Source organism: Pinus tabuliformis, chromosome 5_2, assembly GCF_031772625.1.
Source record: "Pinus tabuliformis cultivar Carrire ecotype Pingquan chromosome 5_2, CPIR1, whole genome shotgun sequence".
In the NCBI taxonomy this organism is placed as follows: Eukaryota; Viridiplantae; Streptophyta; class Pinopsida; order Pinales; family Pinaceae; genus Pinus; species Pinus tabuliformis.
Genome location: NC_142306.1, coordinates 97,935,170 through 97,950,808, shown reverse-complemented (window position 1 = coordinate 97,950,808; position 15,639 = coordinate 97,935,170). Strand labels below are relative to the sequence as shown.

General features: G+C 39.0%; 1 protein-coding gene across 3 annotated transcripts in view; it reads right to left on the bottom strand.

The window, feature by feature from the left end:
• The window catches only part of LOC149157695 (protein ALWAYS EARLY 3-like), a 422,957-nt gene that overhangs the window by 117,104 nt on the left and 290,214 nt on the right, over positions 1-15,639 (bottom strand). For all 3 annotated transcript variants that reach the window (XM_089435959.1, XM_089435960.1, XM_089435961.1), the window contains 3 exons: positions 10,080-10,439; positions 9,813-9,991; positions 9,138-9,420 (listed from right to left, as the gene is read on the bottom strand). In XM_089435959.1, coding sequence (XP_089292085.1) covers positions 9,138-9,420; positions 9,813-9,991; positions 10,080-10,439 — 822 coding nt within the window. The remainder of the gene's footprint in view (positions 1-9,137; positions 9,421-9,812; positions 9,992-10,079; positions 10,440-15,639) is intronic.

Genomic DNA, 15,639 nt, shown 5'->3' with positions numbered 1-15,639 from the left:
TAGCTTAGACCCTAAGCTTGATGTTTAGACTCTCAAATCACCAAAACACCTCCTCCATGAAATTTCACTATCGGCCCTAGATTTTCACCCTAGCATTAAAAGAATTGATTTTAGTGGGGGGGGGAAGGAGGGGGGATTATGGAGAAAATTTAGGATTTCTCACCAATGACTTGGACTAGTGTTTTGTCCTTTAGGCATATGGAGTCAAGGATGAAATAGATAAGCTAGATCCTTTCTAAGGAGGCTAAAAATTGATGCCTTATGTATCAACTTTTAACATTTACCCACTTCAAAAGAAAATGGAGTTTGATGAAGAGATTGAGGATTTTCTCCACTACGAACATTCATTACATGTTTTACAATGAATAACATGTGCAATACTCAACTAGATAGTCTTACAAAATTAAGTTTCAACAATTAGGGCACAAAATAGAATAACCTAGAAGCAGCGATTCCATACATCAAACAATTTCAAGATAGAAAATATTCAACAATAAGCACTTACAAGACAACATGCAGTATATCCATCCATTATCCAAAGAATCAAAAATAGCTTCCAAATATCGAAATGCATCTGACAAATATACAATAGCCAAGAAGGAGCAAGTGTGAAAATCCTCTAAGGGGTCGAATTCCAAGTGTGATAATGATGTGAGACTCAAATGAGGTATCTTCTATTTATACATGTCTAATCAAGTCTAATTTTAGCTTAATGCCCCTCTTAGTTGTCAAATGATGGGCAAAAACTAATTGTAAATACAAGCCAACCGCATAGCAATGTCAAATCATAAAAGTTAACCCACAAGAGGGTCGAAATTTTGACGTCACCATTGTATGGACCTCTTGGAGGCATGCGTTGAGCTCCCTTGGTGCTAAACTGAGTCAAGGGGGCTCCAAAAATCATCCACTAAGGGTTGGATCCTAAGTATCCATGCAAATCATCGTGTGGACCCCAATTTTGTGTTTGGGACACAAAACAAGTCTTCATGGGTCTCCTAGTGATAGAATACTTTAGTTCTACTCCAACATTGAGGGCTCAGTGTATGGTGCTAGCCCTCCCACATCTCAGGGGGTTAGACAACCTCATGTGGGCCTTGGATCAGTCGCTAACCAATAAGTGCAATGTTAAGCCAACTAGGGGCATACTGGTCCAAGTGCATCATCTCATCAATAATGTGGGACAAAGCGTAGACTACTATGGCTGTTGTAGGTGCCCATGACGTCGAATGATGCTCTGCAAGTGATAGGAGTCCCATGGCTCTCAACACTTCACCTATAGGGTGTCATATGTTCCTTTAGTGGACTTAAGCCCCAATTAAGTTGCTCAGCCCATGATGAAACCCCCTGCCAATCACATATAATGTCCAGTGCTGCATCTTCACCATCAGGTACAATTAATCATTAGTACATCTAAGTGAACAAGGTTTGATAGTCAAGGGAAAATTGAGACTTCATATGGGGCTTTTCTTCCAAATGTGGGTCTTTGATCTCGAAGTATTGTTGTCTCCCTAGGTAGGATTTGGCTAATAAACGATATTTATATCCTATAAGGTGTCGCCAGCCCTAACGAGAAAGACATATCCCTGTAGCATCCTTCATTTAGTGGGGGTCATGTGAATGATGATTGAATAGAATAGGGGCAAAAGGGTCTTCAAGGCCAAATGCCATAGGTACAAGGCTATCAATAATGAGGAAGTCCGCATAGTGGGTATATATACGTGAGGAGGGAGAAATCACAGTTACATGAGTTACCCCAGCCTTTGTTTTTCCACTCTTCTTTATTTTCCTTTTACATGTTATTGATTCTTCTTTGTATTACCGCTCGAAGGTCCAGGAGATGAGAGCATGTTCTGTATGATGTAAAGCAGTTATTACCCCCTTACAGGTGGCACAGTTCATTGTCCGCCAAGGGGTTGGGACATGCATGGGTTCCTTTAATGGTTTGGTGGGCACCCATGGGACCTAAGAACCAAGGTGACGGCCATAAGAATAAGGGGTAGAGCTCATGTTTGGCTTTTGCCTACATGTTATTTTAAATGTCTTAGCCATCTTTTGCATTTTATGATTTTGTTTTCTTTTGTTTCTTGCTTGTGGCCATGATATGCTTTTAACTTTCTTTTAGTTGCATCAACCTTTGGGGCAACATTTCCATGCCTGACCCATAGACGTGGACAAGGGGAGAAGGTGTATCAGTGCCTTGTGGACCTACTAGTCATTTGGACCAAGAGAACAAAATTGTTGAAATAGGGCTTGTAATATGCGAAGGGGAGTGAAAAATGTAGAATAATAAAACAAGACCATGATACCAAAATCAAGATTTCCCAATACTGCCCTTCCTAAAGCCATATCAAGGCTACTTGGAAGTGAGAATTGGAAGTGGAAGCGGGAGCGAGGAGAACCAATTTTCAGATGCTTATAGGTCGGGAGCGAATTGGGAGCGATTTTCATATAATATATATTTTTATATATTTTGATGCATGTATGTTAACAATAACGTGTAGAATGATGAATTAGCTATAAAAAACATAAAAACATGGATTAAATCATATAACATCAATCATCTAGTAGTTATAATCTTCACCAACCACAACACCACATCTTACAAGTTACGACATCTCAATTCTAATGATACATCAATCTTAAAGTTTCAAAGTTTCAAAATTCAATATATAACATTTGTCATCACTAAAGTTGTACTTGTAACCATTACCAAACTATAACAAAGAATATCAAATATGAAATGAAACATTTCAACTTCCACAAAGCATCATTCATAATTCATTACCAATGAGTTATAATTTCCAACTTCAAACTTAAATTGTCATATATTGTTTACAAAAAATACCATAATAAACATGAAACCATCAATAGTTTTAAAAAGTACTAAAAACTAGAAAAGACGATTAAATCTATTATCTACTACATTTTCCTCTTGCCATGACAAATTTTCTAATTTCTTTTCTCCTGGTTTATTGGGAGTCTCCTCCCACATAGTCTAACAACCACGTCCAAAACCAGAAGGCACATGACCTCCACATGAGGCTACAGATGGAGGTGGTGGCAAAGCTAGCATAACTTGAGCATTGTTAATGGATGATGGGGGTGGCATGGATATTGATGTTGTTCTTGCTACTTCAGTCTCATCTCTCAAAAGTTTTGCTTCCCATTGTTCCAAATGTAAGGCGTGATCCTCCAAAATGTCATCCTTCAAGTCGTTGTCCCAAGTCACATATGCTCTATCATATCGAGCCCACTCAGAATAATGTGGTAACAACCTCAAGTTCTAGTGTTCATGAACTAAGCTTTCTGCCTAGTTTCAATTGAGGTACTTTCTTTTGACATTGTGGATGAAGCTATAAGTGCTCCAACGCCTCTTTGCAGAAGAAGTATTAACCACTTGTGAAAGTACTTTAACTGCCAATGTTGCCAAAGGCCCCCCAATGCCATACATGTTCCACCACTCAATAGGATCCATTTTATCTCTATCATCAATAACACACAAAGAACCAAACACTCCAAATTGACTAAAGTATTTGCTTAATTCTCCATGCAACCTAACACACTCCATCCTATCAAGGAATAGCTTGTCTAATGCTACCATATACCCATTTTGTACTTCTGGATTTGTATGGGGTTTTCTCCTAGCCCCAACCCCGAGTGCAAGTTTGGCCAACCAAGATGGAGAGTAATATTTTGGCGTAAGGACATACACCAAGGCATTTGCTTAATTCTCCATGCAACCTAACACACTCCATCCTATCAAGGAATAGCTTGTCTAATGCTACCATATACCCATTTTGTACTTCTAGATTTGTATGGGGTTTTCTCCTAACCCCAACCCCGAGTGCAAGTTTGGCCAACCAAGATGGAGAGTAATATTTTGGCGTAAGGGCATACACCAAGGCATGGAGTGGAATATTAAGATTATCCCACTTTTTGACCACATATGTGTGAATATGATCATACACGATGGGATCTTTCGGCTCATCAATATCTTTTATTTGCCTTAGCATGCTATCCATCTGCTCATACACCTCCCAAATTATTTGCGCATTTGTAACTGCAAAATTAATCATGTTATAAATGGACTTGGTGAATAGCAAAACATTCCTCACACTTACCCAAAACTAACCATCAAGAACGATGTCCTCTACCTCTTGACAATCTTCCCTGTCAGATGGTGTTGCAGCCCTATCCTTTAATATCTGGCATGATTCACTTGATACCATGCTAGCCAATGCCTCTCTTAACTTCAAAAGATGCCTAAAGGCAAGGTAATAGCAAGCAAATCTAGTACTTCCTATTTTCAATAGCTCCAACCTTGAGTTTGTTGATTTTCCACGGCATCTAATAATCTAGGTTAGTGTCTAAAAATCTTTGCCACAACCAACTCAAATGCCTCAACTATCCTACTTTGCAAAGCAGAAAGTTACACATCAATGAATCAAGTAGTGCACATGACAATTTTTTTATTTTTCAACCCTTCTTCGTTATATTAACAATTTTGATACAACTGTCCAAGGCTCCCATACTAAGGATAATGGCCATCATACATCCACTGATACAAGTACATACTACTAGGGCTTGGTGTTTATCATGTTGACCGCTAATCTACCCTGAACAAGACATCCTTGAGCTACTTGTTGAGGTGGCGCCCCTCAGCCCTTTCAGTCCATGTGTCCTGAACACATTTAATGGTCCATCTGCTCCCAATCTACACCTTTTCCTTTGTCAATGGTCCTGCTCCTTTAGGTCACTGAACATGACTTACCAATCTACCCTCTAGCTAAAAATCAGTCCCTCAATGTCTCAACAATTAGGGACATTTGTTGACTTGTTCACAACTCCAGTCTGCCCACTGTTGCTCCTCAGCTCCTTTGGGACTTCTTCCCTATATTGTCTTCCTGCGCTGCTCCAATGATGACAAACTTTGGGCCAGAGGACTACCACCTATCACTGTTAAACGTCCTTCTTCAACAATGAACTTGGGTTGTCAATCTGGCTCTCCTCGTAGATCAGACCCTAAGCCCAACGTCTTTGGCACTACTAGCAGGCTTGATGTCCATCTCAAGCACTGCACTTAGGGCTCTCTATAGCAGTCACCTAGCATCCCTCCAAGCTGCACTCGGACTGCCATACATTGTCCCAAATCTGGACTCCTTCCTGCATTGTTGTTCCTGCACTACTTTGTTGTTCCTGCACTGCCCATCTTCAGTCAACTCCTTGACGGATCTAGGGCCCACAACACTGCCCTCACCTAGGGCATGTAGATCTTTCAATACACAACCATTTCTTTATTGATCTAGGCCATCAAGGTCACTGCCCTCTTCTCTGCAATTTGTCCTCCAAATTGCTCAGATCTGGGTCACATTGTACAACCACTAACAGTCCTTAATCCTTCAAGGATTTATGCACTTTGACAGCAACACAACACTATCCAAATCCTATGGACAGTCCACCAAACAACTAATCTCCTCCTCATGCCAATGCAGTCACCAAGTATCACCTTTCTTCTTCTCAATCTTCTTCTCAAAATCTGCCCACCTTCTGGACCTGCAATCCCCACAAAATCCTCTACAAGTCACTTCAGGATTTGCAATCTTGGATGTGGAGATAAACCTCCATCTAAGGTTCTCAGCCCTTCTTTTCTACGCAGGTCTGGATCAGACTTAAGGGCACTCTATACAGGCTAATCATGCTCAGGAGTTACCCTAATCTAGGGTGTACAAGTGTTGTTGTTCATAACCCTTATGAACAGCCCTTCCTTGAATCTACCTTCTACCCAATACACAGTCCTATATACCAGATCTCTGCCTCTCTTTTTCTGAGATACACCGTGTAGGAATAATCACATGGCTCTGTTTTAGGGCATCAAGGACTGCCTACACACACAGTCACAGCTTGACTTTTCTAGGACATAGTATCACAACGAAATTGCCCTCATCTAGGGCTAATAAATCTATGTTCGAAATACCTAGGAACAAATACGATCCGGAGATCCATTTACTAGGCTCTAGCCCTATTCTAGCTGCTTTTCCAGTCACAAACCCTGCAACCATCATACCAGCAACACATTTAGGCATGTTTCATGCCAAACAGACATCTCGCTGAGATCTGAAGGTATATGGCCCTTTTGGCCACATTCATTCTATGCCTTTAGGAAGGACCTGCCCACTAGGCTTGCGAGAGACTATTCTGCAATCCAATCTACTTTTTAGGCCTCTCTGCCCTTCCTTCTTTGGATGACCAGAGCTCCCATACTGCAGCCCTTCCTTGCCACAGGAAGCCAGGCCGTACGGACTCCTTTTCTAGCCCAAAAATCTTTACAGCCTACCTTCTTTGGCTCAATGAAACCCTCCAACAAACTCGCTAGTTCAGGGTTGAAGGAGACCTCCCATGAGCTGAGAAAACACTCCTCATTCGTTGATTCATGGATATTGCTCGCTTGCCTTGGATCTGCTCTCTGCCTATCTTGTAGCCCTCTTGGCCCTCAAACTAGGGTTGTCTAAGACTACATCTTCGACCTCCTTTATGATCAAGCGAGCTCCTCTTCACTTGATGCTTTAGCCTTGTCCTAAGACGTTTCTTAAACAAACTTCCTAAGCCTTCTTTGGAATCCTCTAGATCTTAGAGGATTTATCCACTTAGACTTAGGATTTAATTTTTCATTTAGAATTTTAAACCCCATTAGCATCTAAAATGCCTTTACTCAAGTCATTTACCCACAAACCCCCTTTGTGACCAAACTTCTCACAAACACCAGATCTGGCCTTGTGGAATACCTCCCAAGGTACACGTCTCAACAAAGTGACTATGGAAAAGGCCATGGGTGTTTCTATGATTGATAATGAATCTTATCATTTTCTTTCCTTTCTCGTGCAATGAACCAATCCATTTCTATTGAGGTTCCTTTATTCTAATCATATCATGCATCAAAATGTTCATTATGTGAACCAAACACCCAGACCAAAATATCTTGGGGTATCTATCCTCAATAATTTCTCTTTCTGCCTAACAATTAGAAACATTGTCAACGATGACTTGGATGAAGTTGTATGGCCCAATACTTTCAATTGTTTGAATTAATCGTTCTGGAATGTTGATGTTGGTCTTAACCTTATCTGAGTAGTCATGAAATGAAAGGAGGACTGCACCAATAGCAGATACACCAAGAACACTTATCAATGGCTTGCCTTTTACATTTGTCCAACCATCAGATACAATGTATACCCCATATTATTTCCAAGAATTTGTGAATTTACCCAAAGCAATTTTTATTTTGCCTTTTTCTCGTCAAGTCCCATGGTTCTAGCTTTTTCATATCCAGGGCTCTTGTATCCCTTAGGGGCATCATTGATCTCAGCAACCATTTAATGCCTATAAGGTGTATGCCACATGCATAGAGAAACTGGGAAATTTGCATCCGCGTCAGCCCTACAACCTTAGTCAAGGAATTATGATATTGTTTTACGCCTTAAAGGGATATTTGTTCCTGTGGCTACAAATGCACTACCATGGGTGGATGCTAATGGAGCTATTGCAATTGCTCTATGTGTGCTAGTGGTGTCATGTTCAGCCTTTGATCTTTTTGATTGGCATTGCGCTTCCTCCCCTTCCCTTATATGTTTGGTTCTTTGTTGCGGTAACACATTTGCACAGGTTTTGATTTCTATTTGTTTATTCCCATCCCATGCCGTTTTCCCACATAGATGCTTTCTGTCACAAGTATATGGACCTGTGTAAGTAGATTTCCAATGGCGGCATACAAATTTAGTGGTTTCACCCCTTTTCGCTCCTCCAACCCTTGTGACATATTTCCACAAAGGTATTTGGTCTACCCCTGGCTCCCTCGCTTGTATAATCATAGCTACCTGAAAATTCACATCTCTATAGTATTTTCCTTACATTTTGAGGTATAATTCCTTCTTGTCTTTGCACTTGTTAGTGCGGACTGGCTGGAGATCATTACCTTATGGTGGACATTTTAAGGTATAATTCCTTGTTGTTTTTTCACTTGCTAGCATGGACTGGCTGGAGATTATCACCTTATGGTGCACATATTCAGGAATTTGATCATATAGGATCAATTTTAGGCCTCTTTGTTTGATGCCCACTCAGACTTCTTGTCAATCTTTTATCTGATTTGTTCAGGACAGCGGCATACTTGGTTTGAGGTCATACATACAACTACGAACCATAAGTGCATACCTTAGATCATATAGGGTTGCCCCCTTGTAGTCCACAAGCCACCAACCTGAAGGGAAAAGTTTTAAAGTGTGGTGACATTTGGCTCTATACATAGAAGTTGTTGTGACCCTTCCCAGTTTTGGAGGTAAGAATTACCAGGTGAAAACAGGCCTGAAATGGCTGCTATAAATGAAAGAAATGTATGCCAATATATTGAGTAAAAGCATGGATCTGATAGAAATGAGAGCAGATACAATAGGTATAAATAGTTGAACCTTTGGGCAACGTCCACCAAATAGGGAGATGGGGAACATGCTACAAGTGAATGCACAAAAATATTTCTTAATTGGTATGAAGGTTGGTCAAATTAATATAAGTTGCCTCTCATAAATGCATAATTATTCTTCTTCAGTGTCTCATAACAATGCCTCGCATAGAAGTACATGTAATTTCCTTACATGCCCATTTAGAAGACATGGGTTTGGTCTTTTGGGTTATAGATCAAGGTATCCACAGGTATAGGGTCATGACTTCCATTCCACTCAGTGTATCTGCACTAAACATTTACATATAGGAATAAGTTACAAAAGACATGAGTACCTTGCTGAAGACCCCGGTTTGATCTTTTCGAGAAGTATCATATCCACACATAAAAGGTCACAAGTTCATGAGTTTATATCTAGATTGTCTTCTAGTGTACATGAAGATGTAACTTGTTCACTTATACTTGTTAAATGTTCTTTGCAGGACAATAACAAAGAGTGAGAACCAGATCCTTCAGTAATATGACTATTATAAGAGAAAACCAGAAATATGATAAGCATGTAACCAATTATATGAAAAATAGACAATTGCAATAGGTAAGAAATCCAAGCAAGTTTTTTGGCTTTTTCAAGAAATAAAAGCAAAGAAGCACAAAAAACTCAACAAATAATGATGAATCTACTTACCAGCACAAATTCAATCCCCAGTTCCGGTCTGTCAAATTGAACTCTAAATCTGTTCTGGTCAACCGCCAAAATACTCCCATGGTGTATTTCCCTGCTTGTAGGATGACAAGCAATTACTTTCTGTCCGACATAAGAAGGGAGAGCTAAATCCACTGGCACAGAATCACAATCCCCAGATCGGATCTTATTATAGATGTCACGTACAGATTCCCTATATTTTTCCAACTTCTCCCTTTCTTCTTGAAGAAATCGTTCTGAAAGGCGCCGTGGCTTTCCAAGAGAACTGAAAAATGATTGAGTAAAAATCAGAAAGCATTCCAAGTTTCCATAAATATAAAATAAGCAACTATCTAAACTACCATCTCCATGAAAAATCCAAATTAACATTTTATCTTATAATTTTAACAAAACATAGCAAATCACATCATTTCTATGAAAGCATGGCACCAGAAAAAATGCAACAACACTCTATCTTACAGTCTGAGCAAAACATACAAAAACAAACATGAGTGATCTCTCAGAAAAGTCTAATGGAATTTCATAAAGAAATCACATTGTGGACATCGTAAAGGTATAGCACCAAACAAAATGATGCTAAACGACTGTCCTATAGAAAAACACATAATAAAGCACCCAATTCAAAACTTGCAGTCCACAGCACAATATCAAATTTACCTGCGTATAACACCCCATTCAGCACGTGTAAGCCTTGGAACACATCCAAGGTGTGCATGATTTAAGTACTCAACAAACTCATTTTTTTCAAACCATGGCAAGTCTATGCCACTATAGAACCACTCATATGCACACCATCGACGCAGCTTAACCGATGATAAACAATGGCTCAACCTGGCCTGCATTGTAACTCACATCTCTCAGTACTCATCAATAATGGATTAACTTTATGTGCTGAGGCATATCAATATCCAATAATAGCCATACCTTTGTAATTGCTAATTCATCCATCATATTATGTGCATGGCAACTGCCAACAATTTTATTTGTGTCACTGTCAAGATTGCACGAAATATTCCCACAATGCTCTGAAACTCTATCAGCTTTTTCTAGCGAAGCCTTTTCCATTTCAAGCGTCTGTCTACAACAACACTGGTTTGATACACTGGCTTCAATTACACTAGCATCTTGATGTGCTGATTCCATTGCACACACATCTGATGCACGCTCATGATCTAGATCATATAGCTCAACAACATCAACCTGTTTGCATTTCTCCAGTGACAAATTTGTATTTGTCATTTGCTTGACTTTCTTTCCAGATTTTCCTTCATCTCCAACTGATATCTGTGTGAAAAGAAACCCCATGTTACTAGCAACCACAAGCACAATTGTCAGATAACACATTCAAGAATGGGCATTAGATCAAAAGACATGCTGTTCCAAAAATGCCTTTCCCAGTCATTTTACCATGCTGCAAAAATTTCCCTTACGAAGCATTCAAGAAAACTAAACGAAAATGTGCAATAGATTCAGAGACATAACATATACAAGCCTATTATAGATAAATACTTACCTAACCCTTGGCATACACCATAAAAACATTTGTTAAAACCAAAACATGATTGTCAAGGTTCGATGGACTGCAATTTTCAATGTCAGCAGAGTGTGTCCCATAATGTAACAATGTAAAAAATTTATGTTAAACAACATGAAGTTAGAAAACTTATTTTCGGAAAGAAAGTCCTGCAATTTTCTCGAGTTTTTATTTCCCATATTTCTACCGCAACACAGAAATATGGCTTCCAACCAATATTCATGATAAGAGGAACAAGTTGATCCAAGGCAAACTGTAATGAACAAGGTTCGTATAAGCAGCAGAAATATTCAAATTACCCGGAATATCAAACCATCCATTATAGGACAAATAATATATTTATACGAGAAATTTTGAATAGATAAGAGATATGAGATGTAGTTACAAATGAGGGCCCTATTATATACCTAGGCAGGTGCCCCTTCATGAATGGTCATGCCCATTAAGACATGCATCTTCAGTAATTAATTATTATTTAATTAATTATTATTTAATTAATCATTATTATAATTAGTATTATTATTTATATTATTTTTATATATTATATTCATAACATTGTCTTCCTCTTCAAAAAAACTGTCATCAAAGCTTATTTTGATAAGGCGTGTCATCTGTTTCTTTGTCTTTGTAACCTATTTGCATTTTTCAGAATTCTTCAAGTTGCCATCTTCGATGATACAAGATGATAGGATCCTCTGAGTGATAAACAAAATTGTTGAACTAAGGGATTTGACCAATGAAACAAGAATCAGCGAGTTTGGAGACTAATTGCAACTCAAAGCTGGCTCGGCCTCTAAACGAGCAGAGTTTGCTCTACGTGAGTCAAACTCACGTTGACCGAGTTTGACTCGTGGTCAACACGAGTTTGACTCGCGACTTGGCGATCAGATGCGACTTCCACAACTAAGGCTATTATCCCAGATCGACTCGGCAAGTTTTTAGGTTAATGAGAAGTGCTTCTATCTGCCCATCATTTACTCTCTGCACCATCTCCCAGATACGTCATAGCTTGGATTTCGCTAGAGTTTGCCGCTTAGATTTCGTTGGAGTCTTCCACTTGGATTTCACAGATATGTCTTTGCAATTCATTGTAGTTTACCGTTTTATTACAAGACGCTGCAGTTTACCATTTTATTCGTTGTGGTTTCCATTTTATTATGAGACCTTGTGGTTTCCATTTCGATATGGTTTTCGGTTCCTTGTGGCAACATGCATAGGGAAATGTTATCGTTCCTTTATAGCAGGCTAGATGTTGCAATGGTCAGTAATGTTTTCAAGTATAAATTGATATACATAGTCTCTCTATCGTGCATTGTCTATTTAGGATACAATGTATTTTTTTATAAAATGATTAGCGGTTCCATTGTTTGCCAAGTCTATAATCGCAATTTGAAAAATAAGTCTCGCCTCTGCAAGGTCCACAGTGCAATAGTCACAACGAAATACATGGGATTCTTTAAGACACGCCTCAATGTTTAAAGAGTCCACCCTTTGGATAGGGATATAACAACAAATCCAAAAACATCTATTTACTATGAAATCTGCAAAGCCAACAAATAGCAGAGCACTCTTCAAGTCTACAACAATCTCTACCATTTTCTTGAACAATAAGGGAAAGTAGCAGCATGGAATTTGTTATAATTATATCAATTCAAGAGGACATGATTTGCAGTCAATTAATTAATTGTAATGTCCCTTCCTAATTATTTTCCCGAAGGTGAGAAGAACAATTTTGTCATTTTTGGCTTAGTGCAAATTTTGGTGAAGAAAGTTAAGAAAAAACGGGGTCGATGTTCATCTTAGTGGAATGTGGGGACCACTCACCCACAAACAATAACCACCCTTTGGAAGGCAGTTCAAATTTCCTATGTCGGGGTCGAAATTAGAGATGGGACCTACATGAGACTCATGACAAGCAAGCATAAATAGAAGAAGAGGAGCAACATTTGGGCCTTTTTGATAATTTGAGAATTCATTGTTGCTTTGGCTATTCAACTGAGCTACAACGTGTTGTTTAGCATAAGAGCTTCCCAAGGAGTGAAGCTCCCCCTTTCCTCGTTGGACCTCGAGTGCCACCCTAGGAAGGTTTTCCCTTCATTTGGACACAAAGAGAGATACATCACACAGAGATTTATGTTGCCTTGGTTCAACAAGGACACAGTAGAGGAAGCCACGTTGTCTTGGTGGAGCAAAGCTGTCGGGAATTGGGTGACAAGTGTTGCAGGAGTAATCAATCTCCAATTTCCAAAATAGAGTGAATTTGCAGCAAGAGGAGGAGCCTAACACTCAAGTCGAAATTTTGGGCTCAAGGCATTGCATCATCTCCTACAAGACTGTGTAGTCTGTGAGTTGTTTAGACGGAGCCTTGGACGGAGGATTCAAGAGTTGAGCTGCTGGGATTTTGATGGGAGGCATACTTGCAAGGGTTTCCTAACATTTTGGGAACAAGAAACAACAATTCCAGCTACAGCTGCAGATTTATGGTTTGGAGGACGACCAAGCTTTAAGAGGCCAAATTTGGAAGATCAAAACTGGCGAAAACCCCTTTTGCGTTTTTTTGGGTTTGTGGCAAGGAGTACACTCCTAATTTTACAAAATTTTCTAGGCAGTTTTAAGAGGGTAAATCAGGGCCTTAAGTCAACCAACAATGCAAAAACATAAGGCCAACACAGTTTTCTGGAGAGAAGCACTTCTACAGCAATTGGGCATTTTTGTACTGATCGACTGAGGCATGTAGCTTGCCTTGCAAGCCCAGGTGCACCTCTTCTATCTTCTATTGTACTCCAGAGTCCAGCCATTATACTTAATGAAAATTGGCCAGTTTGGTGTTTGAGGAGAAATTTTTCTTATGTGTATTTGTTGAACAAATTTTTGTTTTGAAGTTATTGCATGTCTTTGTTATCACTGCCAATTTTCCATTAGGAATATTACATTAATTTATAATTGAGCTACAGTCACCAGTGTTCACTGTTAGCTGCCTGGTTTCATATCTAGTATTTACATTTTACTGTTTAGTAGTTTAAACTTTACAGGGTATACTACTAATACACTATAGAGGTATTTATTAGGTCAAAAGAATAGTGATGATTTAAATTTTAAGATCATTTAAATTTTAACTTATATATCAGAATATATACATTTTTCATTTTTTAATTGTTTTTTTGTCTTTTACATGAGTCACAAATTAAACAAAAGCCACAACTTAAAATCTTGATTCTTAACAAAAACCACAATTTCAACACAAGTCCGCAACAACAACAATGTAGAGGGAGAAGGACTTTGCTTGGGCTTATTGTGACAAGATTCCCAAAGACCCCAGGCTCCTTTGTAAATTTTGCAAAGTGCAATGTACTAGAGGCATTTATAGATTCAAGTACCACCTTGCACATATACTCAGCCATGATATAGGTCTCTGCAACAAGGTTGATGAAAATGTCAACCACCAAGCAACCTTGGTTGTTGATATGTTGAGTCAGCATAACGCCAAGAAAGCAAAGAAAAATAAAGAAATAGGAACTTTTGGAACTGACGTTTCTTCTTCAAATACCCCCTTGTCATTTCCATCTGTTGAATCCTCAATGTCGTTCCCAAGTTTCCCACACATGCCTCCAAGTCCAAGTCAAACTCAAGGCCAAATGAATCCTCCTGCATTCAACACAGGAGGTGGAATCATAAACAATTTGTTTCCTCCCCGCACAAAGCCCAATTCCCAACCTACCTTGGATGCCACTGGTTGAAAAAAAAATATCCATAGTAAGGCAAGGAAGGGTATTGCTAACTTTTGGTACTATTCTCACATACATTTCCACTGTGCTAGAAGTCCTTATTGGCAAGCTATGATTGATGCAATTGTTGTTGCAGGTCCAGGATTCAAAGCCCCTTCATCAAAGAGCCTTAGAACAGATTGGTTGTTAGAGAGTGTTGAATATGTCATGCTTGTGCTATCTGAGTTTCGTTCATCATGGGTAGAAACACAGTGCACCATCATGATTGATGGATGGATAGATTAGAGGAATAGAAATTTTATAAATTTCCTTCTATCTTGTCCAGCAGGCACAATGTTTCTCCAAACAGTGGATGCCTCAAAAAAGGTTAAGACTGCTCAACTTATTTGTGAAATGATGCAGGGAGTTGTTCAAGCAGTGGGAGAAGAACATGTTGTACAAACTTTCACCAACAATGCAGCTAATTGTACGGTTGTTAGTAGACTTTTTGAGATTAGGCACCCTACTATTTTTTAGACCTCTTGTCCTCCTCATTGTATAGATTTAATGCTTGAGGACATTCGTAAGCTTCATTGGATACATGAGGTTGTGGAGAAGGCAAAATCCATAACCAAATACATGTACAACTACACTATTGTCCTAAACACCATGAGAAAATACACTGAAGGTAAAGAAATTGTTCGACCTGAAGTGACTAGATTTGCAACAAATTTCATATCTTTGCAATCTGTCGCTGAGCAGAAGATAAATCTGAAGAGGATGTTCTTGGGACCTGGGTGGATGACATCTAAACATTCCAAGGCCCTTGAAGGCTTTGAAATTGTTGCACTTGTGTTTAATGACGGTTTCTAGAAAGTGTCGAAGTGATTATTGTTGTGACGGAGTCCCTTGTCAGAGTTCTCAGGTACTTCAAGTCTTTTAACTTTTTAATTTTTAAAATTTCATTTCAAGCTTCTTTTTATTTTCAAAGTTTCATATTTCATTAAATTTGAAAGCTTGAAATTTTAGGATGGTTAATGGTGACAACCCGCTATGGGTAACATTTATGAGGCGATGGATCTTGCAAAGGAGGCCATCAAAAGAAGATATGGGGATTAGGAGGCAAAGTATCTACCTCCTCGGGACATTATTGATGCACATTGCGATAGGCAATTGCATTTCCCATTACATGTTACTGGGTACTTCTTAAGTCCATAGTATTTTTATGATAAGCGCAAATTTAATG